The 26516-nt window shown below is 32.8% G+C and overlaps 5 protein-coding genes across 5 annotated transcripts; 2 read left to right on the top strand and 3 right to left on the bottom strand.

Annotated features, from left to right (window-relative positions):
• Positions 1-3416: 3416 nt before the first annotated feature.
• On the bottom strand, positions 3417-7016 carry Syt7 (synaptotagmin 7; the record flags this gene model as incomplete). The annotated part of the gene is made up of 4 exons (XM_002117748.1): positions 3417-3721; positions 3816-3930; positions 6190-6668; positions 6794-7016. 4 exons carry the CDS (start codon positions 7014-7016, stop codon positions 3417-3419), a joined length of 1122 nt encoding a protein of 373 aa, XP_002117784.1.
• Positions 7017-9298: 2282 nt separating this feature from the next.
• TRIADDRAFT_33001 (uncharacterized protein) lies at positions 9299-12348 on the top strand (the record flags this gene model as incomplete). The annotated part of the gene is made up of 8 exons (XM_002117707.1): positions 9299-9384; positions 9662-9764; positions 10167-10287; positions 11159-11256; positions 11443-11539; positions 11756-11866; positions 11937-11993; positions 12134-12348. 8 exons carry the CDS (start codon positions 9299-9301, stop codon positions 12346-12348), a joined length of 888 nt encoding a protein of 295 aa, XP_002117743.1.
• Positions 12349-12651: 303 nt separating this feature from the next.
• Positions 12652-17664, bottom strand: TRIADDRAFT_61795 (uncharacterized protein; the record flags this gene model as incomplete). Its single annotated transcript, XM_002117749.1, has 11 exons — positions 12652-12808; positions 12927-13028; positions 13102-13193; positions 13264-13356; positions 14125-14329; positions 14518-14549; positions 14768-14839; positions 15073-15124; positions 15393-15534; positions 16428-16503; positions 17605-17664. The coding sequence occupies 11 exons, from the start codon at positions 17662-17664 to the stop codon at positions 12652-12654; spliced, it is 1083 nt and encodes a 360-aa protein (XP_002117785.1).
• A 1707-nt stretch (positions 17665-19371) lies between these two features.
• Positions 19372-21481, bottom strand: TRIADDRAFT_61796 (uncharacterized protein; the record flags this gene model as incomplete). Its single annotated transcript, XM_002117750.1, has 7 exons — positions 19372-19479; positions 19754-19808; positions 20252-20358; positions 20449-20499; positions 20609-20746; positions 21107-21172; positions 21368-21481. The coding sequence occupies 7 exons, from the start codon at positions 21479-21481 to the stop codon at positions 19372-19374; spliced, it is 639 nt and encodes a 212-aa protein (XP_002117786.1).
• Positions 21482-25259: 3778 nt separating this feature from the next.
• TRIADDRAFT_61797 (uncharacterized protein) lies at positions 25260-25849 on the top strand (the record flags this gene model as incomplete). The annotated part of the gene is made up of 3 exons (XM_002117708.1): positions 25260-25442; positions 25554-25687; positions 25783-25849. 3 exons carry the CDS (start codon positions 25260-25262, stop codon positions 25847-25849), a joined length of 384 nt encoding a protein of 127 aa, XP_002117744.1.
• Between the last annotated feature and the right edge of the window lie 667 nt (positions 25850-26516).

Raw genomic sequence — 26516 nt, forward strand, 5'->3', positions numbered from 1 at the left:
ATTTTTTAATATATTATTTGCGAAATTTATTTTATTAAAAGGAGGTATTAGTGAAATGTCAGTGCTTTATATCGTTATTTAATATATCATTACCGTTACTACTATGTGTATGAATTGATACAGTCAATTAATTCAATTGAAGAGAAAATTTTTTTCTGGAAATAGCTCCAAGAAAAATGTACGAGATTATCAGTAGAAATTGGCAGATTAAACGTTGAAAGAGAAGAACTCCAAAATGATTTGAAGCGAATCGTAAGATGAAAGAAATTCTTCGTTAACATGCAACACTTAAAAACTTTGATATAAATTATAATAAATACATTTTTGTTTCACTTTTACCAGAAAACAAGATTATTCGATCAAAACAATTTTGGTCGATCAGGAACCAAAAATGCCTAGTAAATCAGATTTGTAATCTATCTGAATAGCCTGGCTATATGACTGTACAGCTACTTTGGATGTATTCGTAATACAGAAAAATTTTTTCGTACGACTTCTTTTAGATTAAAAAAGTATTTAAGAAAGTACACCTTTTACGTCAGTAATTTCTAAAAATTTCTCGCTTATACTGTAACTGATTAAATACAATTAACTTTCATTTCATTTATACATAGTTAATTCTAATTTTAATAACAGTTATGACATCGCCGTCAACATGTTTATTTTCTGATCATTTCAGAATTTTGACCAACTATTACAAATTAATATTTTCTAGTATTGATATTGCTACGTTTTTAATATCAAATTTAAGCAAGCATCAGCATTTACAGAAAGCATTTATGACAGAAAATTTTAAGGTACGAGTACATGTACGCATCGTATCTTAGTTTTAAGGCTTTAACGTATCTCAATTTTATTCAAAGTTGACATTAAGCACTTAAGGTGACAACACTCGAATATTTCCTAATAGCCATTTAATTCTCGTATGTAGAAGTTTCTATAATCATCTCAATTATTAAAATTCTTATAAAAGCCAGTTTTATCTCAATTTGATGCAATTTTTTAAATTTATAGCTTTCCGTAGTAGTATCTTGAGACTTACATTAATGATTTTCTATTTTATTTATTTACATATAATGGAGACACAGTATCGTACGTATGACATCAACGGTTCATGCAGGGTATGCCAACGAGTGTTGCTTTTTTAGGATTTACAGGCTGATCACGATTTCCTTTGAAGGATCAGTGATGGTGTTAGTAGTACTGAAAAGACTAGCTTGTTTCTAAAAGTTGACAGGACATAATTTTAAAGTAAACTGTTTAATGATTAATGGAAGTACCTATTCACTGTTCTGAAAGTAGCCTTCAATTCTCGACTTCTGGTATAAATGGAGAAATTATAGACTTATTACAATCTCTCGAATAATTCCGTCAATACTTGCGTTCGTCTTTATCGATGATAAAACCGCAATAAATAGTAATGCTTATTAGACCATTACCACAAAATCTTCGTAAAACTCTGGATTGATAGTCTTTGTAAGTTGTAGTTCTTTAGATTTCTATTTTCTCTGGCAAGATGAATCAAAGCGTAGGTGTCTAGCTGGTTAGTCCAAACGTTCGGAAGTTTTGATGCTCGAACTATGGTTACCTTTTGGTATTATTCCGCATATTCATATTGAACATAGAATGTCGTATTTTCCATCAAGCTGCACATCGACTGTTATACTATGAAAAATTTAGAGAATTTTTAGTTTCCGGTTGTAATGCGATTATTGTTAGCAGCTTCATTGCAGTCTCCTTATGCATTAATAAGTGATGTTATAATTATTAGTGATTTCTACGTCCTGACCTAAAACGTCGACTACCTAGCCTAACATGAAGGCGCGAAACTGTTGCGATTTTCATAGTGGGCGTTCTTCCACGAATTTCCAGCTATATATATATAACTATAGTACAGTACTTTTATTGTCTTTTTGAATTTGCAGTTCGCATGCAGGAAACCACAAAATATAAGAAAAGATCCGATTACTGTATAATGTCAAATCCAGCCGTTGTTAACAACAAGGCTAAATATCTCCTTTGTTAATACCGTTCACATAATGACAAAATAAAGTTTAAAAAACATTTTTCAAGTCATGTATGCATTAGGTAAATTTATGGGACATCTTAAGAGATACTAGATGATTCGGAAGAATAAACAACGGCAAATTAAATTTTGCTATCGGTGTTAATATACCGTTGTTAAGGTTTTTAATAAGCTTTTTACGTAAACTACAAAGCCGAATCTGAATCAAGCGAATAAAAGTACGAAGATAAGCTATTTAGCAGTTTAAGTAGACACTACTATAAAGATATATTTTGATACACGATATAATCCATAGCACTTTTCTGAGCAGTGCATATTTACTCACATGTACTATAGTATATTACGTACAGTATAACATAGCAACTACCTACTATATTAATTCATGGCCAGGGCTCGTAAATATAGTAAAATATAACCTTTTAGTACCTAACTACGCACACGCAAGTTATGCTAGAAAAATCTTTCCAACGAATATCGCGGGCAGCACAGTACTATCGTGACTTTATAAAATTATTAATGATGACTATAATCACGCTCCTATGGGCCCTTTAAGAAGATGTAAACAGTGACTCGGTCAATCAAGAAGTTACGTCATCGCTACAAATATAATCTTTAAATGAAAATGATTTGCCATTACAGCTATGACCACCACTACTACATGTCTTACGGACAAACTTGCGAATATACTGTACTTTAAAGAATTAGGAGGAAAGTACTGTACAGGTACATCGGTATTAATTTATAAAGGTGGTCTATTCGTTAATTCAATACTTAGCGTTAAGGTGCTCTTATTATTAATTAGTTCATGAGTATTATTTTACGTATGCTGTACTAATATTAGGCAATGCAGTAAAATACGTTTAAAATAAGAATTCTTCATCTGGCAAAAATTATGTACACAAAATTAAATTTAATTTACTGTCAACCTTTATTAGGATCTGTAAAGTTACAGTCGGAAATTTTTAATTTTTGAACATTTGGTCAAAACAAGGTGTATCGATAAGGGTAATAGGTGGTCAAGTTTAGTTATAGAAACCCTGGCATTACATTCTCTGAAATATGAACATAAAAAGCCACATGTTTCAATATTTATTAAATAAATCGCAGTTACGAAACTGCTTTTTCTAACATAGCTCTCCCTTTCAGAAACATAGGGCGTTATTTTTTATGTTGTACTGTATGATGTGTATGATTTGTAAACTTTTCTGTAGATGGAACATTTTGATCAAAATTCTCTGTTTTAATTAAGTGTAACAGCAGAGAGGAAAATAGCGAGCAGAGAAAATCGTAAAATTTGATCTATAGGATTGTTAAACAAACGAAGGAGTATCTACAAATTTAAAATAATAAATTAATATTTATTAACATTGCTGTAGTCATATCGAAGTTTTCAAGTATGTATCATATGCCATTTTGCAACTGGTCGCCTAGGAGATGCTAACATTTCTTTCCAATGTTTTAACTCGTAACCCGTCGCTCGAGTTCCTAGCGAGATATGTCCAAGGCAATCGTTTGCTGATAACTTATCATAATCCATCACATGAATAATTAATGAAATATCTCTTAGACGTTCAAATGGTATATTGAACATAAATGATTCATTAAATACGGGATTTAGACTTCTTCTTTTCACTGTAGTTTTCTTTTTTTCTAATCTTTTATCCCCATACATTAAAGATAGCTTAACGTACGGATCTGTGTGCAAATAGAAAGGTTTGCATTACATTTTTACCACATTCCAGCTTTTGAAACTATTAATGACGTACCAGTATAGTGCTTAAGCACCTACCTGTAGACCCTGAAATATCCATGATCTTTAGATTTCTGCAGCGCATTACAACTATTGTTAAGTCACCGGTGGTTGGATGATAGCATAGCGACAGCAGTAGATCACCTAATTTGCCCTAAGAGAGTGGGTTTTTATATGAAAACTGTAATACCATAAATTACTTTGGCATTAAAGGAACTGATAATGAAAATATATTAGCAAAACAATGAATACTAACTGAGATCAGTCTACAGACAAGTGCTGCTAATATTAATCCGACTTTGTAGTTTATATCTAGGGTAATATTTTTATATGCGCCAACAGTATATTAAATAAATGTAGAGTTCAAATTAATGGTATGGGGCCACGGTGATGTATACGTATGAGTACATACTCCATGGCTATAAAAAAAGCACAGCATAAAATTAATTGGAAAGAATATCTTGTGTTATTATAAATAATACCTCAAAATTTTATCGGTAAGCCTCGTTTGGACCGACCATTATAGTGTCAAAAGTACGAATATTTGATTATTAAGGATGACTATGTAATTTATTTAATGATACTCTGAAATATATCAAATTAAAAGTCAAAAAATCTACGGACCACTTTTAAAATAACTAAAATTAATTTTTTGACTTAAGCGCTATAACCACGGAACAGCAGTGCAAGCGTTATTGCACAGTATTATAGGATTTTACAGAACATTATCTCTAAATTAATAATAACGATAATATGTCGGCATTATAGGTACGGTCATGTTAACGATTATAACAATAAGTATTTTCAATATGATAAAGTAATAATTTGAAATGGCTCACTTACAGAAATTGTAAGACATTCTAAACTATTATGTAGACGCGTTTTCCAATATGTTCAATCTACATTAAGTCATAATTCACGAATAAACTCTTTTTACGAGTATTAGTTATTATGTTATTATATATATAATATTCAGTAAACTTAAAATTATACTACGTATCTAAAGATGGCATAACACGGTATCTAATTATTAAACGAATCTGTATGATCCATATAGAAATTTATATATAACTGTTATATGATGAAATAATTTGATTTAGCTATTCTGCGGTGAAATCAATGACTGAGAAGAGTAGTAGCTAAGTTTTCAAGTACAGATTATTGCTATCTGCATTCATTTTTAAACACTTCTGGCATTTGAAAAGTGCTATAATGAACGTACGATATAGAAGAAATCGCTATTTGTTACTGGCGTTAAATCTTTATCCAAGATAACGCTACAGAAAACAGTAACGATTTTATTGTGCTTGGATGGATTAGTTATATAATTATTACTTTAACTTTTCCTTTTTAATAAATACCGAAGGAGCGTTTTCTAGCAGCTAGATGTTATTTTGATACAGATTTGGCTCTTTGCAAGATATATAGACTTATTACCTGTTATTCCCTAGTGCATAAAGTACATAAGCCAGGATTGAACGGTTTCGGGAATGTATCAAAAAAGTTGGCCATCTACACCTTGCAAACAGTTGTTAAAACTTTTGGCTCCATTTTATGTGGTATTCGTGTGATTATAATCTCATTCTAAAAGTACTATAGGGTTTTGTCATAACTTACTTTGATAATATGTGCTAATTTAATTAGTTCATTGCAGCTGCCAGTGATTTATATTGGGCAAATGAATCTACATTCTTGTATACAAGCCCATGAAAATACATAAAGTGTTGCTAAAAAGCAAGTGACAGTAGCAAATTTAACCATTTTTTCTTGTAAAGTTCTTCAAACTGTGAAGTAATTAGTAGAATTTCTTTTGATCTCGTACGTATGACTCCTACCTAGTAGCGCAATCCCCATTAATAGATATGATGCTGGAGAGTAACATTTTCAACAGTTGCTGAAGCTGTAATCCGATATTACATATCTTTAAGGCTTTATTATCAAATCTTGAGGAGAAACAGCTTAAAGAAATCTAGCGAAGTTAGGTGCATGCAAGCTAATGGATTTCTTTTCTTAGTTTATAACTTATTGATACTACTTTTCCTTCTTTACTTACGCCTATTTATTGAAAATGTGTATTTTGGGGGTAAGCAATAGTACCGTGCTTAAACGAAAATGTTAACTTGCTTCTTCGTAACACGTCACTCTTTTAATACTTTCCTGTATATAGTATAGTTATACTAATGAAATTGTAAATTGTAATTTTCTGCTTACCAAAATAATTAGTCAGACTTATTTTAGAAGACAGAAAAGTCCGCGCTTTATGTCACAAGTAATGAAAGGTGTTCAATTCATTTATTTGAACTTACCATTATTAATAGATTCTATAAATTTTATGAGCAATAATCTACGACCTACCGCGTAAATAGGTCTTTAAGAACTAACAAATCTTTGAAAGGGTTTTTAAATCGCTTACCCGGGAATTACATGGCTGCAGGTCTCTTTTAAACATTACTTCGTCTCCTAATTCTATTTCTCCCATATCGAGATTTACTTCACCAATTGGATCATTTCTGGAAAATCTATCATAATCTAAGACCTGCAAGTGAAGTATTCGACTTTGTAACTTGTTTGCTGGGAAGCCTTCAAAGGCAAATGTTTCGCCCCACACAGGATTTAAGTTTTTTCTTTTGACTTTAGTAGTGAGTTTATGCTTTTTATCTGGTAACAGCATTGTTTTAACAAATGGATCAGAAGTACCACCGAGATCTTTCGCGGGTAAATTAAATGCTCGCATAATTTTAACGATCAACGTCATTTTAGAATAATCATAACTTAAAGAAAACTGTATTGAGCCGAGGTCCTCTGATAAAGTTTGTTCTTCTGGCTCCTCTTCTGTTACTTTTGTTACGGTTGGTGCTTGACTGTCGCTTCCAAGTTTGGCGTATCCTAGCGCTAAATTACAGAGTGTTGAATAAATTTACAAATTATTCTATACAAATAATATTTTCATTAAAAGTGAAACTACATCGACTAATCTAATATTGAAAGATAAGCAGCAGTAACTCGTTATTTATTACCTTTCACGGATTGTGAACTTAGTTGCGTATTATTTGAAGAATTTGTAGTATTGTGTATTTTTTGATATTTTACTTTATTCATAAAATTTGTCGTAAAATTTTGACGCGATGATCCACGACTGCTATTTGACTTTCGTCGCTTAAAACACCAAGTGCATGACACTAATAGAATTAACATAACAGCAGAGCAGCTACCACTGATGATAACGGAGAGAGCATTCATTCCTATTTTTGGATAAAATCAAGGGCAAAGTTATTGAAGGAATCAACCGTGCAATTATAGGTTTTTGTTTGACACTCGAAGTCATTCAATCAACTTGACTTCACAGAGAAAATTCAGTGTCCACTGGTGGATCCACTATACACGTAACAATTCTTAATTTTCCAACTTGTCAGCCAGATTGGTATTTCACTAAGATCTTATCTAATGTACTTTATGAGCATTGAGAGATAAGAAAATTACCTTCCGTGCGACTACCCTCTGATTACTTCCACAGCCCTTGTTTAATTTCTTGCAATGACTTTACAACTTATAAGAAACGTACCATCACTACGAAAATTTCATAAATTTTCTTTGTTCGTTCTATTGTTTCAATAGCACGTATTGTTAAAGACATTCTCTGATATTAATATCAACGTTATTGATTTCTTACAGTTAATTATAATTATTACTCTATTGTGAGCCATTTGCGTCACGAAGTTTGATTCTGAGTTAGCAATTTTTTTATACAGCACAATCTACCGATCAAACTTGAGAGTAACGTATATCGAAGTACTAACAGTATTCAAGTGTAGGAATTGCACCTATATGAAAAGAAAAGCACTAATATGTGCGTAAACTCGTACAAAATTAAATAAAGGGCAGTACTTTGCGACGGCACTTTTTCTTTTCCTTTGACATGATCGATAATTATAATCGTTAAGCTACATTGGGGCAGTATTTTGTTTACTATCAATCTTTATTCTTAGACCAGGTGCTTTGGGATCCTTTGTTGATTCACTGAAAATCAATATAGCAAATTTCAGGAATCTACAGTCGAGTAATACACGCCAATTTGAGAACAGTCGCAACAGTATTACGCGTTATCTCCATTCGCAACAGATCATAATGATCATATACATGTTAAGTCCGTGCACTGTCCGTTACATGCATGCGTGACAGTCTGCGGCATTTACAGAATTAGATTCTTGGTTATGTTCGAGTTGAGGTAGAAGCAAAGTAGGTAATGATGGCGATGACTTAGTAGAGATAACCCATTCAGCATTACTAATTACCGTGCGGTACGAGCGGATAGCCTAGTAGGAATTCGAATCTTCACTTGCTATACTGTATGTGCAGTACACTGTATAGTACTCTAGCGCTATTACAATGACAGTAATCATAATCTTTCGAGACACGATGATTTTATAAATATAATTTCTATGGGCGTCAAGAAAATACTACTTTTATGTACGAGAGTATACCGGCTAAACTTGTCACAGTGAGTTGCGTGAGCAGTATAATGCAACGATGAGGTTTCGTAAAACAGTTACTTAAATTTATGTACTTGGCAAATACAGCAGTTTAAGCAATCATGGGAACGCTAAAGTCATTAAGAATTGATTGATCTATTAATAATAATGAAATTTAACAATAACTTTCTGGTTTATATTATTTCGTGCTTGGTAAACATTTTACTTTAAAGTAGGTTTGCAACTTTATTTACCAATAATTATAATTATATCTTCTACTTTATAGGAAAGAAAATGAATCTATTGCGTCAACCTTCCGTAATTTATGGCGAAAAATGCTATAATGTCATAGTTCTACAGTAACAGAAGTATAATTCAATGTTACGTTTAATTTAGTATTTCGCATAATCTTATTGATCGAGAAGTGAAGGTCTCGGACACGACTAGTGCACATTCTACAGTACCCGCTGACTGAGCGAGTACGGTTTGCACATTTTTTGAATAGCCTCGTAAACTGCATCTCCAGCATGTCCTGTTCCTAGTGCTGGTGATAGAAGTTTTTCAGGTCTACAGTACTGTACAGTACAGTAAGTAAACGGTACGTTACAGTCTATTATTATTACGGTATTGTACAGGATAGTACTGTACTGTACTGTACAGTAAAGTACAGTACTGTACTGTATACTGTACAGTACTGCACAGCGACAGTACTGTACAGTACAGTAATGTACAGTACTGTACAGTATACTACAGTATACAGTAACGTACTGTACTGTACTGTACAGTACAGTATAGTAGTATAATGTCCCAGTACTACACTACTACAAGTATATATGTACTGTACAGTATATACTGTACAGCATGTTACGTACTGTATGTATATATATACAGTATATACTATAATACAGTATGCCCATGATAGCCATATGATAACAGCAATACAGTACGGTATATAGTAAATAAAAAAGTCTAAAAGATACGTTATTGCATAAAAAAATGAGGTATTTTTAGTTTTAGCGAAATTTTACATCATTATCAGACGGTGATCGTAAAATGAAGCTTACATTAGTAGTTGAAGATACTCGGTTTGTAGTGGAAAAGTCCATTTTTGTCGCTCATCCGAATACCATGCTAGGCAGGTAATTAACTACTGTATTTGGTTCACATTCTGTATTATATTTGGACACTGAGAGATGTGAAGTTACTCATAAATGATAGTAGGCAGAGTCAGGAAACTACTGAAGCTGACTGGCAGAGCAAAGTGTATTTTTAGCTATAGATTATACTGTAATAATGACGATATTAACGATTTAAATCCTTAAATGATTTTAAATATTACTTAGTTCTTTTCGAGTAACTTACAAATATCTGCGTTTATTTTAGTTAATTTTATAAATTTTACTTAAATATATTTAGAATGTTTGGCTCATGTCTTGAAAGTAGCATTACTAAATCAAATGAAAATGGTGAATACGAAGTTAGCAAAGGTGTTTCCTCTGTAGTTTTTAAGAGTATATTGGTAAGCTAAAGTGATTAATTAGTTTTATGCTTAGAAACAAGATTTGACACTTAATATATTACTATACAAAATTCTTTGCTAGTTATTACATGCAGATAAGTTATTTTTGGATCAAATAAGGAATTTTCCGGTCATGCGTCGCAGACTTTCAATTTATAGCAACAATTGAGTTGACTTTTATTCGCTATCAGTAATACAGTACCGTACAGTGAAGTGTTACATCTGCATTATTATTATCCTTCGGTATATGCTGTAAACTCTGTATGGATAACATGGATTATACCCTTATTAGACTTTTTTAAACCTTTCCCATTTTGGCTGAACTTATCGTATCTCATCGTTCATTCCTATTAAACGAGAAAGAAAATAAACTATTCTAAGGTTCGACGTAATTTTGTGTAGGGATTTTATAAATATGGTTACATCTCTTGCCCACCCAGTGTCTCCATTAAAGAACTCAAGGAAGCTTGTGACTATTTTTTAATTCCGTTCGACTTCAAGACTATCAAATGTCAAAACCTGAGTAAGTAACTGCAATAGGTATACTTCTAGAAATAAGCTTTACTGTAGGCCGGCAAAATCAAATTTATACATCAAATAGACCCTAATGTTAATGAATAAATGCAGTCAGCATTTAGCTCGTATTTTAGCCAAAATATCAGATTTATAGTCGTAAATTAACATATCTTCGAACAATTACAGATTTGTAATCGATAGTCTTCAGCAGGAATGTAAATCATACTGTATATTTAGCATTTTCCCTATGTTCCCAAGTTGTTCGTACATCTTAGGAGAATGTACTTGGATGAACTACTCACAGCTAATAATTTAGAAACTCAGTTAAATTTTACTTCAACGCCAAGTCGCTAAATGGCTTATCCATGGTACCACTTCAATATCGATCTAGCGTTCCAGGTCAATACACAACCAGCCTAGATGATTAGATTAATGTCAATACGGAAGCACATAAATTGCGTTTTTGATGTCATTTAGTATTGCTATAACGAGATCTATTCATATTATCAAGTTTGTATTTCTAACTGGTTTACAGTAAGCGCAATAGCTAGCGAAAATCTAAATGACCCGCTATGATAATGTAATCATTTTATTTTCATTACATTAGAGTACTGCAGCACATATTGTGATATATACTTGGATTTTCTATGTATTTTTGTGAAAAACATCCAGTCTTTGCGTAGTCACGAAGTACGGCCTTCAATTTCTGGAATATGTAGAGAAGATGGAAACTATATCTTAAACATTGTGTATATACTTACAAGTTATAAAGTACCAATTCTGCATTTTGGGTCTATAATTTATAAATATCTCATATTGCGATTATCTAAAGATTATTTATAATAAAAGTGAAATGTTGTTGATCTTATTAATTGTAGAGGATTTACTGCACGAACTGTCGAATGATGGTGCTCGTAAGCAATTTGAAAAATTCTTGGAGGACCATATACTTCCAGCAATGGCTACTTGCGCGGAGGTAACGTAATGAATGAACTAAAGGATTACTAGTTGTTATAAGCAGTTATTTAATATAGTAACCTACTCTTAGATAAAGTCAGTATTATATAAATCTTTCGATATTGAAGGTCATAAATAGGAGTAATGCAATGCTTAACAATTCAGAATGGTTTTTATATACTTGCTTAAATATACTGTACACTAGACAGGAATAAGAGAATGTCATGTTGTCATCTTAGACGAAGATGATTACATTAACTGGGATGAAGAGTATCCTCCAAGAAATGAAGAAAGAGCCCAATGTAAACGCCTTGACTAGATTTTAGTAAAGAATCCAGTTTATTTTTGTCTGGCAAAGTTGTGTGATTGTTTTGAAAAGAGTACTATAAATTGTCAATATCTTGAAATGATTTATATACCTTGCGGCTAATTTGATAATTGCAATGTCAGGCTTAAGTAATATAGTTAATTTAATTGAAATACTATTTGTTCTGTAATGATCTCTTCTTCTACTTTAGTGATATTCAATTCAGAAATGTACAGATTTTTTAAATTTGTTGAAAATCGTGACGTTGTGAAAGAAGTATTAAAAGAGAAAGGATTGAAGAAAATAAGATTGGGGATTGAAGGTTTGAATACTTGTGCATTCACCCACGATCGAGTATGTTAATTGCTTGATCATTTGTTTATTGCATACAGGTTGCCCTACGTATATGGACAAAGTTAAACACAGGGGAAGTGGTGCTAGACCTGAAGGTAAGTTCATAGCGTAAATTGTTGGTTCCATTGCATTCACTATTTTTTAAATAGGGCTACATTAGCAAAGTAGCAAATTCGAGTAACCTCTCCTTCGATCATTAATGAGAATAAGAACGAACTCTTGCTTGTTTTGATAGTAATATATAACTATATCCAACGGCCATTCTTACATGCGTCATGGGAAAGTGAAGACGCCAGAGGCAGGCACGTCGACTTTCAATGTGTCAGATCAAAATCATCAAATAATTTATTAAGTAGCATTAATGTAGACAATGTTTTAAATGTTGATCAATTACCTTCTGATGGAGAAGGTATTGAGTTTGTTGAAGCTGTCAATCCCTCCATTGATTAGCCGAAAGCAGTCATCGAACAAATTTTTAATTTAGCTCTTAAGCAGTTTGTTTACTGTACGTAAGTACAGCTAATATTTAAAGTAATGTCCATATATTTGTATTATATAACCTTACTTTTACTGTCGAACATTATCAAATAAATCTGTTCGAAGAAAATTCTCTGAATCATTACTTAAAAATCTTACAAATATCTCGTTTGAGACGATGATTTGATAGCCAGTATCGATGAAATATCCGGTTAGAATACAGTGCAATTAGTTATTGATTAAAATAGACGAGACAATAGCTGATTGATCCGATTGCTATCTCTTTGGTGTAACATTTACCGAATCTGTATCAACGTTAAAGTCCCAAATTTTGATTTCGTGGTCATATGACGCGCTAGCAATTCTAAGCTCATCAAAATGGATAGAATTAACCACGTCCATGTGGCCTCGTAAGGTCTGAATACATGTGCCCCTGAATAATTTAAAGGTGTTAATTATTTAGTACTTGACTTTAAAAGGAATATCACTAAATGAATGAATATCTTAGTTGTCATCATACGCTGTGATACTTTATGAAACAGATTTCTTACTCTTTTATGTCCCAATACTTGACGAAGCCATCTCTTCCAGCACTAACAATGTAGCCAATCACATTATCTGGATCAGTCATTCTCAGCTGCAGACATTCAATTCTAATTTGCAAATCAATAAGGTTTATCTCATAATTTACTTAAGGGAAGGAAGTAAGTTAAAAATCAATTGTACCTTCTGCTATGGCCAAGGTATTGACGAACCTTATCGCCAGTTTTGGCATTCCATAGCGTTATAATGGTATCAGAAGAAGATGCTATGAATCCCTATAGTAGGTAGAAGATCACTATATCACGGTAGCTATTTACGAAACAGATATCTCAAAGTTTTTCATACCATATTGATATTAACGGCCATGACGGATGAGGCATGACCAGCCCAAATAATTCGGTGACAGTCTCCGTTAATAATATTCCATAGACGAATACTCTGTAAAATTAAAGCGATCAACTGAAGAATTTTTCTTAGATAGTATTGCTATATCGTAATGACAATTGTGATGATATTCATATAACGATGTGCAAAAATGGTAGCGATAGAAGAAAGGAGCTTTATTAGTACAACAGCTAGATCCAGTGAACACGGAGATCAATGACAACACGAAGGTAACCCCTCAATGCAACAACTGACTTTAATTATATCTAACACATACTTATATAAGTGCATGCAGTACAATCGTAGCATACAGGATAGTGCTTGTTAACAGCTCTTGACGGTACTGCAATATGTACATATGTATGAAGCAATATAGTAAGTATAACTATCACGCGATTGACGTCAATCGCAGCGCTAAACAACATAAGAAACAATCAACTATCGTGCATAAGTAGGTGCACGGTAGTCATATCACAACAATCATAGTAAAAATAGCCTTCAAACTCTATTACCTAGATAATATATATATAAAAGCATACATATAGTGGTAATTGGAAACCTAACTCAGTAATATCGTACAGTAGTTTGGCATTACAGTAATAGATTGGATAATAATTGATATGTACAGTACACTGTCGCGCAGATAAACCGTAGTATATTATCGATCGAATACAGCAAATGTTTCGAAATAAAGGGCTAGAGAAAGATCGCAGTTTAAATTCTTGGACTTTAATTAGTGAAGATTTAAGCTAAACATGCTTGCTTATTTGCGGATTCTAGCATAGATCTTGATATTTTTAACTGCTATAAAGGTGTACTTACCCTGTCTGCCGATCCTGTAAGAGCAATCGAAATGCTATCATCAATATCGACAGCAAAAACTGCAGCAGTATGACCAGATAATGTTAAAAGCAGCCTGTGTCTTCTGATATCCCATAACTTTGCAGTTTTATCCTGAGAACCACTAAGCAGCAGGTCACCTTTTCTTTCAATCGCCCAAACTGGCCCATTATGACTATATAAAGTTCTACACGAGGCAAATGTGATTCTTTAAGTACGCGTGCAAGATACACTTTCATAATATGTGCAATTTAGGAATCTAGCAAATTGTCAGAGTCAAATCATCACAAATCAGTGATCTAGAACGTCAGGATTGTAATAAATTTTTGGGCTTCTGCAGGATTAAGAAATTAAAGAGAACTTTACAATACATACTTTAAGCAAGCACCAGATTTTATGTTCCAGATCTGCAGATGTCAGAGAAGATGTCAGTGGCCATCAAAAATAATTGTGAACTGAATTGATAGCTCAGGAGTTAGTAAGTCTATTATATCTTTAGAATAGCATGACAATCATAATGTTCTGCGCAGATTTTACTAATACTTGTGAAGTAGTGAAAGTGCTAAATGCTCATATTAGCGATAAAGTACATAAAAAGCAATACATATGATTGTGCTGTACTAACCTTGATAGAGCCATCATATGATGAACTCACTAGTGAATTTCGGCCATAAAACCTTATTGCCCAGATACCACGCTAAAACGAACAATGCAAGCATAATGTCAATACAAATTTAAAGGTTTATTAATAGTTATTATCAGTGAGTAAATCGCCAATAGTGCAATAAATATATAATATATTTACACGTAGACTTGGCTGGTACAGCTTAAATGCTCATGTGTAGCACAGCAATTACTGTAGTAATATTGTAGGACGAAATGATTGAGCATTGATTGCCTAGCTAAATATACGTTTGCAGTTCATAATACCGTATGTCCTTTAAGTGTCTGGAGCAGCATTCCAGTCGAAGAATTCCATATTCTACATAAAATGTTAATATTTAAATAAGAATATTTTTTCGTTATTTTTGGAAATACAACTATGCAACCTTGACTGATAACGTGTTAATACCGAAGTGTCCGATCTAAGCTTCCACTAGCCATTCTTCGGCCGTTAAAACGAACACACAAAACTCTAAGATTTTCAAATTGTATTCAGTTTTACAATCAATAGAAATATTAATATCATCGTTCGTAAAGCAAAAATAATTTAAGAAAAGTAACTAAATATGCTGCACACAATTACGCACCGATTGGAATGTCCGGATACTTCTAGTACTCTGCAACGACCTCGTTCCCAATTTTTTCGTAAAGTTAGATTGGTTTGAAATATTCTTTTCCAGAGAGCCTGAGCACTTGCTGAATGCGTTAGTGTTGTTTGGACTGGAATGTCTTTAGAGAATATTTATGGTTAGTGTTACGAGATCTAACTAGTCACTTACTGTACAATGATTCGTTGAACCTGCGGTAGTAACATTGCAATAGATCTACAATATTTATTACGCTAACCTATCTCTGTGTTATCTCCTAACTCTAACTGTAAATTAAAGCTATCTGCTCTCAATCATCTTATCTTCGTCTCCATAAAGAATAGTTAACATTACAGTTATTAGTAGTTGTAACTGTTATGTATATTACGCGCATAATTTTACTGATCTTGCTAGCATGAAGGTACTATCCAACCCTCAGTTACATGCTGAATCCACAGCTTATGCGCATATACGTTGTATGTAAGCATATATTAATTAATCTATATAATACCATGTTAGACTGCAATACTGCATCTTAACAATACGGTAGTAGTATTACATTTTAATTATACATATAGATGATTATATCATATCTAATTATACAATTATTACCACATATGAATTACACTACATGTATAAGCATATATTTATACAGATTTCAGTAACGCTATTCAATGCAACTCTTTTGTGATGGTATGCTCTTTGATTAAACGGCTACGTACTAAAGACATCCATTTCTAAAGCTCGCAAATAAACATTGCAATAAAAGTTGTTCTAATAATAATCCTATGCGCTGTTTCAATAGAACATAAATTATCTCAAATATGCTATTGTAGATAATATGTCTAGGAATTGTAGCCGTATAATAAATATATAATTATAAACAGAGAACGTTACAATTACGACATACATCATATATCGTATACTACAGATGGTTCTGGATAAGAAAGTTACTAACGGATTTATGTACCGTTACAAATGTAGAATCTTGCAATGTGGCTTCCTTGATTGCTATATGTATTAGCTTTCACCTACCTACGATTTTACTTTCTTTACATTTCAGCTTCCATAGCTGATCATTTTCCGCCAACATCTGCCATTTCAGGCTCACCTATAAACGTTATGTAAGGCATTACTAAAGTTTCTACTGGCGTCATACAAGTATCCCGTACTGGTAGATAAGCTTATACTGTATTTTTCTTTACGTGGGATATTCTATTCTATCTACATCTGATAAACGCCGCTAGATTATGATTGGAGCAATAACCGAAAAGATAAATAAGGTGTAGCTAACTTTAATCTTGCAATCAACTAATAATTAATTATACAAGATACATTTATTGATTTTGAAGTTGATGCGTACAATTAAGAAGCACATGAGTGATTGTTGCGTTAGCTTTATGATTTGTAGTAAGTGAAATATTACTGAAAGTTAGCTTCACTGAACATAACATACTTAATTTAAAGGGACACCTGCAGTAGACTATTTTTAGTAATGAATTATGTTATTATGAGATGTAATAATAAGCACTTCAGAAGGCAAGATTATTTCGTGATGTTATAGTTCCATTGGGATAAATTCAAGATTCGAGAATTTACTACAAAATAACTGATCAAATAGTAATTTACTATCTAGTAGCTGCAGCAATATTTCTTTTATTAATTATCTGAATAGAAGCCGATTTAAGCTGATATATTTGCGTTCTATTTGGTATATGTGACAAAAAATACTAGGGAAATAGTTATAGTTTTTAGAGATCACAGTCATATTAGAGCAACTACTTTCGTATCCTTGAGTTTTTCAAGATGTGTAAGTAAGTAAAACTATTATTTCGGATTTTCGGTTAAAAATTTCATCTTTTGATTAAGTCATTCATGTTATTGATTAATTATATATAGTACTGTAAGACAGCAAAACATTAATCGGATATAAACCTACTTTCTCAAATATTACGAAACGATGTGACCTTGAATGCGAAAGGTTAATTTAATAAAATTGCCGCTAACTGTAATATTGTAGTGTACTGTTCTGACCTTGTGTAAAATGTTGCGAATACTTCATGTAGTACTACTGTTCTGTGAAAATTAGTATATACTATAATGTTGCCTACGTAAAGATAGTTTATGAGATATGTTCAACCTTACGACAGTATTATTAAGTACTGTACTCAAGGGTTAGATTATGAATCCGTACCATGCAATATATTGATACCTCTGGCATGCTATCAGGTTGTGATATACCCAATCTATGCATGCAAGGAGGTAGTGCCATAATGATAAAAGTTTATGACTCGAAACTTTAAGTGTCGTATGAGGTGTATCTTCTGTTTTATTCGCTAAGAATAAAATCTTGTTTTTCCTTAGATCCCTTAAGAGAGTGTACTTTTATACATAGACATATTTCTTTAAGCCGCAATCATAATAACTCATCTTGCTATATTGAAATAAGCCTGAACACGCGTGAAGGGATATATGCTTATCCTCATTTATAGCTATTTGCAGATCTAACTGATCGAGTTTACATATACCAACTGTTTAGACAACGTTCTGTTGTAGTAAGTTAAGTTTATAAATATACTATTAACGAGGAGCGTGAAATCTATAACAGTGTTTCCAATCGTACAATTCAGTTATCGAATAATATGAGCAAATTTCAGCATTTTTTACATATCAGCTTGCATGCAACTTTAATAGAGTAATTAGTGTGAATACTAACTCACCATGCTAGCTATAAATAATTCTCTTGCATCTATACATTAATGGTGCATTTAAAATTTTAACGAGCTGCTTTAAGAATTCATGTCTTTGAAATGTATTCCATACGTTCTGAAACCAGTTAATTACAGTTTCCTCTTCATCTACGTTTGAAATTGTGATGTTTTGCTAATAAAAAATATTGATAAAAATAAAGAATTTAATCATCAGTACGATTTTTGGAGTATCACTTTTAAAAAAATTGATTGATATAAATTGATCGGTTTTATTGCTAATCTTTAAAATAAGCTATCGTATTACTGCCGTGCACCTACTCATGCACAATCGTTCATTGTTTCTTATGTTGTTTATGCTACGAGTATACAACATGCAGTTATATACAGTATATATATGTGTTAGATGTAACTAAAGTCAGTTGCAGCACTGAGGGGTTAGCTTCATGTTGTCATTGATCTCTCTATGTTAGCTGGATCTGGCCGTTGCACTAATTGTAACGGAACTGTAATATTGTAAACATAGAATTATTAAGCTACGGTTAGTAAACCCTGACGTGATGTGTTCGAGTTTTAGTGATACAGTTACAGTAATCGTCTTGTATTGTAAACACTGTACGCTAGCAGTGTACTGCAATTGTAATTGATGTATTGTATAATTATTGCATACAATATACTCGTATGCGACATAGACCGGCTATAAATACTAATGTATCGTGAGCAAACAGACAGACGCGAGAGCAGTGGAATAGGAATAAAGAGCATGTTGAATTGCAGCCTGAGGGAATATCAAACTGCTTGAGACTTATATAACGATACACTAATAAAGCTCCTTTCTTCTACTGCTACCTTCTATATACACATCGTTATATTATTTGAACATTATCACATAAGCTATGTATCACCATAGTCTTACTGACATACTCGATAATGACTGATGCAGTAATGGTACGCATTACATGATGCATATGTATTTAATGCTCAAAAAGCATTCGAATAAGAAACAACTTGCTTATTATCATAAAGCACGTACTATTATTTTTTGTTTTACTGTCAATCCTAAGGAACGTATAAGTCATACATTATACACATCTATCCATCCGAAATAGTTTAATTGTAATGTCATAACACGCACATTTATTCTTACTACGAATCTGTGGCGTTCATTGCGAGACAAGCAATATCTAGCAGGTTATGTGTAAGATAGTGTTAATGAGAAGATGTTATTACGAGATATTATAATACTATAGCACATGATGCGGTATACAATATTATGTAAGAGGTAACGATGTAACTGTAACTTGTATGCCAATGTATGTTGATGAGTTATCGGGTTCAGCACAGCACGGTACTATATTACTTCGACTGTATATCAGAAGCTAGTATTGAATAAATTCGGCATTATTTTGTTGGCCTTATTCTGTATTTCTATAAGCTATTCTAAGCTGGATACATAGCATAACTGATGTATGCTTACAGCCCTGGAATATTCGGGATTAACTTAGATATTTCTTAGGATTATCCAATTCTAAGGGTTGACACTACCAGTATTATACAAGCATAAAGCATAATACGGTAGCCTACGCCTAGTCTGAAGTTAGGAGCTATTGTATAACACATACCAAATAATATTCAGTATATACAATGCTGTACCTGTAAAGGAACACATTCGCGTCCTTTCATAATCGATATGCGTCTATGATGGTCTCTATTATCAGAAGAAAAACTTCCAGTTAACAGATAACAAGATAATAAAAAAGATTACATGTACAACAATTAGGCTAAACTGACCCGATTCTCGCCGTAATAGTTGGAATTTCATTTTTTTGCATATGTCTACGTAAGATATCACCATCCGTAGATCTGATAGTAGACCTTTCTATACCTTTAGAGCTTAAAAATAATGTTGCTATTTAAAACGCATTACTAAACTTAATATGTGCCAATTCGCAGTACTGTATTAAATTAAATTTTATATTTTCCTTTATTTATAAATTATATAATGGAAGTTTGGTGAACTTATAGTGCAATGATCTGTTTGATTTTTATTGCATGACTATCTTAGTCTGTTAAGTGTATATTTATTTCAATAATTTCTTTATCAAATATTTCATCGTGGTATTTTTGAGAGTGCAGTAATTATAATCTTACTTGAAAAGATAATCCCTTCCTGGATTAGCGTAAATTGTTGGTAACACTGATTCTTTTTTGAGTCCTTCTGGAGCGTTGTTACTTTGACACAACTGCTTTATATCGGTCTGATTTTTACAAATACAATTAGATATTGATATATTCGTATTTTCTGTGCTATTTCGAAATCAATTAAACATACAAATATTGTAACTTACCATACTTCTAAGCATCGCACTTTGCATTCTGTGAATGGTTTTCTCATTCCCCTAAGTAGTAATAACTGTAGTTTCAATTGCTTATACGTTAGGGTGGCAAGAACTAAATTGGCTACTGGGTACATCTTTTAGTGACGAAGCTATTTATGCCTAGTAATACCTTCGACCGAAGCCTTCTTTCTTCTAATCTACGTCGTATTTGTCTACTCCGATGGGTTGATATGGGCATAAAACCGTGATAGGGATGGTCTAGACTGGAGCTGTAAAGGAAATCTCGATGTAAAGCCGGTTCAGAGACCTACAATTAATCCAGGACACATATATCATAAAATTAATATTATTAACTGCTAGCATTAATAAGTTTGGTGCAGTTGACCAAAGATACTGTTTAGAAAGAAATATTCAAACAGAGCTTGATTTTAGTATGCATTGAACTGAAAAAGACAAATCAGCAATGTCGTTTACGTTATACTTTATGCAGCTGCATTGCACACATTATACTGATCATTCATAAGAGTTATGTTGTACAATCATGTGTGATATGGTTTATATAGTAATAGCTAGGTAATAGCCTTTATTATAGCACTTTATGTTTCACCTTTGTTGTAACTTAGATCACAGCATGTAATTATTATATATTCTCTATTTAAGAACTTACGCTCCAAAGAAAATTCATTTCATCCAGCGTACAAATCCGTAGTAGTTTTTGAAGAAAGCCGACGCACTGTTTTAAAATGTTAATAAACCAAATGAAATTCGAACTACTCTAAGTAATGTCCTTATTTAAGTATCACAAAATACTATATTAAACTCGTGTATTAACTATATTTAGATTATTTACATATCTTAAAATGATATACAAGTATATTAAACTACTTCGATTGAATTCGTCGTACATTTATAAGTTTTGATGACTTACTAGCTCATGCGTCCAGAAAGTTAACCACCTAGCTACATGGTCTAGCTGTTGTTCGAATTGTATGCTAATTTCGGTCGTAGGTGACGGCCTTGGATATTCCTTAGACACGGACATTGCGATGATCGATAAGGTAAGCTGCTGTATATTTACGAAAAAAATTGTTCTAATATATGTCAGAGTTTGTTTCTTGCATCTTACAATCTACTTAAAAATACAAATTGAAATGTACGATATCTGATCACTATGTATCTTATCTTAACATGTACTGTACTGTACAGTATTTCATAAAAATGTAATAAATTTTGCGCTGTATTTTAATGGTACTCTACGGACTACGGAAAGATTTTCTGGATAAGTCTGAAAGCTAGCTTTATTACTATCAGTTCCAATGCAGGCTGCAGTACTTTAGCGATTAAATAGTTACCTGTGGTAAATGTACGGTATATTATGTATATAACATATACATATGCTGTATATACATACGTATATATTCTTACGGTATATTAGTGTAACCCACGCCTGTTCTACTTCGCAAACTGTATACAGCCTGTACGCACGTACTTGTACTTTTTACTTTGCATGATATTAATTATATTATTTATAATAGTATTGTATACTGTAGCAACGTCAGTACGTTACGATAGAGGGTGTCATCTGATATTTAAATATTGTATAACAGCAGAAAAGTACAGAATTGATAAATCAATTAAATCTTCAAACTGTTGCCATGGTAACGGGAAGCATACCGTATCGGGCTGTGCTACAGTATACTGTAAGGTAATGTAAAGTAAATCAGATAAACACTGTTAGTAAAATGGAATAAAACAAAATAAACTAGTGCACGAAATCATAGCAATATCTACTTTACCATAGTTAATTAACAATGATATTATTGTTAGGATTGCTAGATAGGTGTACGTGTACATGCGTCGAGTTTAGTTAATTAATCACTAACGTGTAGAGTCAGTTAGTGCAGTACCATAACCTCACTTCTATCATATCATTGTAGAAGTGCAATCAAAATGACTCTTAAGTCTAAACTCGACTGCGTGCATTTATGTAATGGTATAGTGCAGGACATACTACCATATCTTATTAAAGCGTAGATAAATAATAAAAATTAAATTTGATTCCTATCCTCCACACGATTGACTAATCTGTACCCTACTACTGTACAGTATACTGTACTGTACATGTACTGTACTAGTCATTACTGTACTGTAGAGTACTGTACAATGTGTACAGTGTATAGTACAATGTGTACAGTACAATATACAGTACAGTACACTGTGTACTGTACTGTACTGTACTGTACATAATAATGTAACTACTGCAGTTTCTACTGTATAGTGTACAGTACTGTACTGTACAGCAGAGTCTTGCAATGAGTGAAAACGCAACCCGAATCCGACAAAGCCCGAACACATTGTTGATTTTCTAACCCGAAATGAGTACAGTACAAATGCTATACAAATACTGTATCACCATAGAAATTCTTAACCCGAATCCCGTCTCGAGTCGGGGTTCAAGTCGGGTTTCGGGTTGACTATTAAGTCGACTACAGTACCGTACACTGTACTATACTGTACTGTACAGTACTGTATTGATGTTCGCAGTGATACAACATTTACAAAACAGAACATTTAAAACTAGGATTAGTAGCTTTTTTTACCAGAACAAAGCTCATACTTTCTCTAGCGAAGCTGCAACCTCCGTTAGTTTGAACATTACAGCATCGAAGATACTATGGCTACAGTGTCAGATTAGGTATGAGTCATTAACTTTCCTATTCCTATTACATATCGAGTTGCACACCGTTGCAAAATATGCTGGATGTAGCTTCCTACGTTTACAGTATGACTGTTCTGAGAGGACTTTTCAGAATGTCGTTCGTTTAGGTGTAAATCTCTAACTATTTATAAACTCATTATTAACGTATTACTATGCTAGCGTCGTAACTTCTCATGAAAGCTTTCATACTGCAATAGTAGTCAGTCTTGAAAAATGTATTTTAAGGATTACAGTACAGTATTACGATTGATTATAGTTGAATCAGAATTGTGGCTACCTCCCTGCTGTGTTTCATACTCGTAAATCAGCCTGCACCAGCTCAGGGCGCCCAACAGTATGTACTGTTCAGTACGTACCTGCAAGCTCAATGTTGCAGTACTGGACTGTACAGTACAATACTGTGACCGTACTAATTCACATACAGTAACTGTATAACCTTGCGTACTTACTACTAGAACTTGCAAAATCTTCCTAAAAGTAGGAATTTAATGGATGAATTCATGATTCGAAACAGTAAATTGTAGTCGAAACACGCAGGAAGTTTAATGTTTTCTACTATTAACTAATACTAAAGAATCCATTAAAAAGGCTAATTTAAACTATTGCTGCATTCTATACCTGATCTTATCGGCATAATAATTCTTTCTTTTTATTTTCAAAATATCAGTGTTGCGTCAATCTGTCATTGCAACATCATTAATTAAACACTTATAAGCGTAATTACATTTGTCATTATGCAGTACAGTATAGTACGGTGAATATGTTACTGTAATTATTTCATTATCATGATTTATTTATTATACTAGACTGTAATTACAATACTCTGGTGTCTACTAATGAGAATTTTTAGCATAGCTTGGGCTGGCTTGTGCGCTCACGCTCTTGCAGGCTGAATTAAAGTCTACTGTAATCAACCCTCTTAATCAACACGCCTATCATGTTACGCTACAGTACGGTACTGGAATTCCCTAATTTCTACAGTCTGCACATATCTCTAATATCACTACAGTAAGTAGTACTGTATGTCAGCTACTAGGACCTCCCATGGTTTCTGTTTGTTCAATTTTGTTATTATTATTATAATAACTATGATAATATCATGGTATTTAAATTAAATACAGTAATACAGTATCTTTTATCAAGTCCCGTACTGAATTATTACTGTATTTTTGGAATACAATAATACGTTCAGTAGTCATCATGGACTACCACGGAGTGCTGCTGTAGTAATACAGTATACATATATTATGTTGATGTGACAGTAAGTAGGATAGCTTGAACGAAGTTTACAAAGAATTTTATGCAAAATGAATTAGGGTTACTGTACTAGTACTGATTCAGCGTATTATTATTTTCTTGACTCTAGCAAGTCGTGGATAACTAGCTACAATGTTATTATGCTGTACACAAAGTACACAGATGTAACCCTCGAAGATGTGCAGTCATCGATAAATTTCCCAATTTCTATACCTGTTCACAATATAGTCTTGGCATGTACTATACTATTTGTAAATAATTATAGTACTTTAACATTTACATACGCGTATATTAACAACAAAACGTATTATCATCAATCCAATATACATTACGTAATGTAAGCGCTTAATAGGTTCTGCCAATTCGGGCAATATTCTATCATATGTGACATGCTCGCATTGTTCAGAGCTTAAGTTAGTAATAGATATTCATTAACATCGCAATGACAATAATCGTTTTAGATCAAGTTGACTCATCATTTTCCTCCGTTTTACCAAAGTTAGCTTGACCAGATTACCGTACTGTGTAATCAACAACTGTAACTCGGTTTAATAACAAATATATACTACAAACATACGCTAATAGGTTGTGTTTGACCATCAATCGTACCATCTTCATGAATAGTTAACTGGCTATTGCTAGGCTTAGCCTGCCATTTTATTAAAGTGCTATATTAAAAGGAATATTTTGTATCTTATGAATAAGTCTTATCACTTTTATATTGAGGGTGTGAACTTATATCCAAACATAGTTCTGTCAGATCGGTATGCCGATAACAGTTATAACATTATCATTGTCTATAAGCTGATTGCGATTAATCGTCTACATAGAAAAAATTCTCGCCATGAGTGATTTCGGAAAATTCGATGTAAGTCTGGAAGCTGATGTTGATCAGGCCCTATCTGCAGATGATAATTATATGTTGGAGACCTTATTTAGAGTTTGCGATGTACAATCAACGGGCGAAGTCCGTATATCCAAGATTATTTCATATTTAAAACAGAATGCTTTGCCTGATACTACAGAGGTATGCGATAAAATGTAACCTTTAATTCATTTAATGGCCTTTTATATCGCGGAAATGTCAACAAATTAGCTAACTTAATAGCCGTATTTAACCCTAATTATTAATTATTAGTCTGCGGAAGCTTTGGAAGAATTGGCGAGACTATTTGATCCAGGCAATGGAGACCCTCTCATTGCGAAAGATACGTACAAAAGAGTTATACGCCGCTGGATTTCATCTCTTAAATACAAAAAAAGTAATTTCAGGTACGATTCTTCACTTGGATTACGTCAAATGCTGTATGACCCTTTAAAAGAATTTGTTAATAATATTGCTATTATTATAATTAATTCAAAATTAGTTCAGAGTTTTCAGCAAATGCAGTGGTGGGAATTGATCATCAAACGGTACGCGCTGTGGTGACCTAAGTGTTTTAATAAATTATGCAGTTATCTTTTTATATTGACTTATACTCGTACTGCCTTCTTGCGCCGTGATTGTGTTAAGTTTTTACTTTAGCATTCTGACGACACTTAAGTCTACTGAAACTTCTTGATCGACGAAGTATGATTACTTATACTAGTAGATAAGTTATGGATAGCTAATAAGCATATTTTGATACCAGGAAAATCCTAGAAGCAGTTATTTCGAAGAAATATGGAACAGTACTGATGAAGAAGGTATGCAATATTTATATTGTTAGTAAACAAGACGAGTGAGTACTTTTGTTCATTAATGGATTATTTATGTAATATATAGTGTTCATCCTTTAAATTTTTAGTTGATAAATATATGAAAGAATTATACTTAGTTTTAATCGATACTAATGCTAACTTTTAATTAAATACGCGACAATTTTGCCCGCTAACTGCACACTCGACTAATGTGCAGTGCCTTCGTCTTCCTTCCTGGATATAACTGATCGGTAATTAGAGCATTCATTGATTTTTATTGTTAAGTTGATTCGATTATTTGTTGCTAAGTGAAGTTAATTTTTTACTTTAAAACTATAATAGTAGTTGTAAGTACGTATATTAGATACTTACTGAGTAGCATAGGCATACTGATATATATCAACTAACCGTTTAAATAAGT

This window comes from Trichoplax adhaerens, genomic scaffold (assembly GCF_000150275.1).
Source record: "Trichoplax adhaerens TRIADscaffold_28 genomic scaffold, whole genome shotgun sequence".
NCBI lineage: Eukaryota > Metazoa > Placozoa > Uniplacotomia > Trichoplacea > Trichoplacidae > Trichoplax > Trichoplax adhaerens.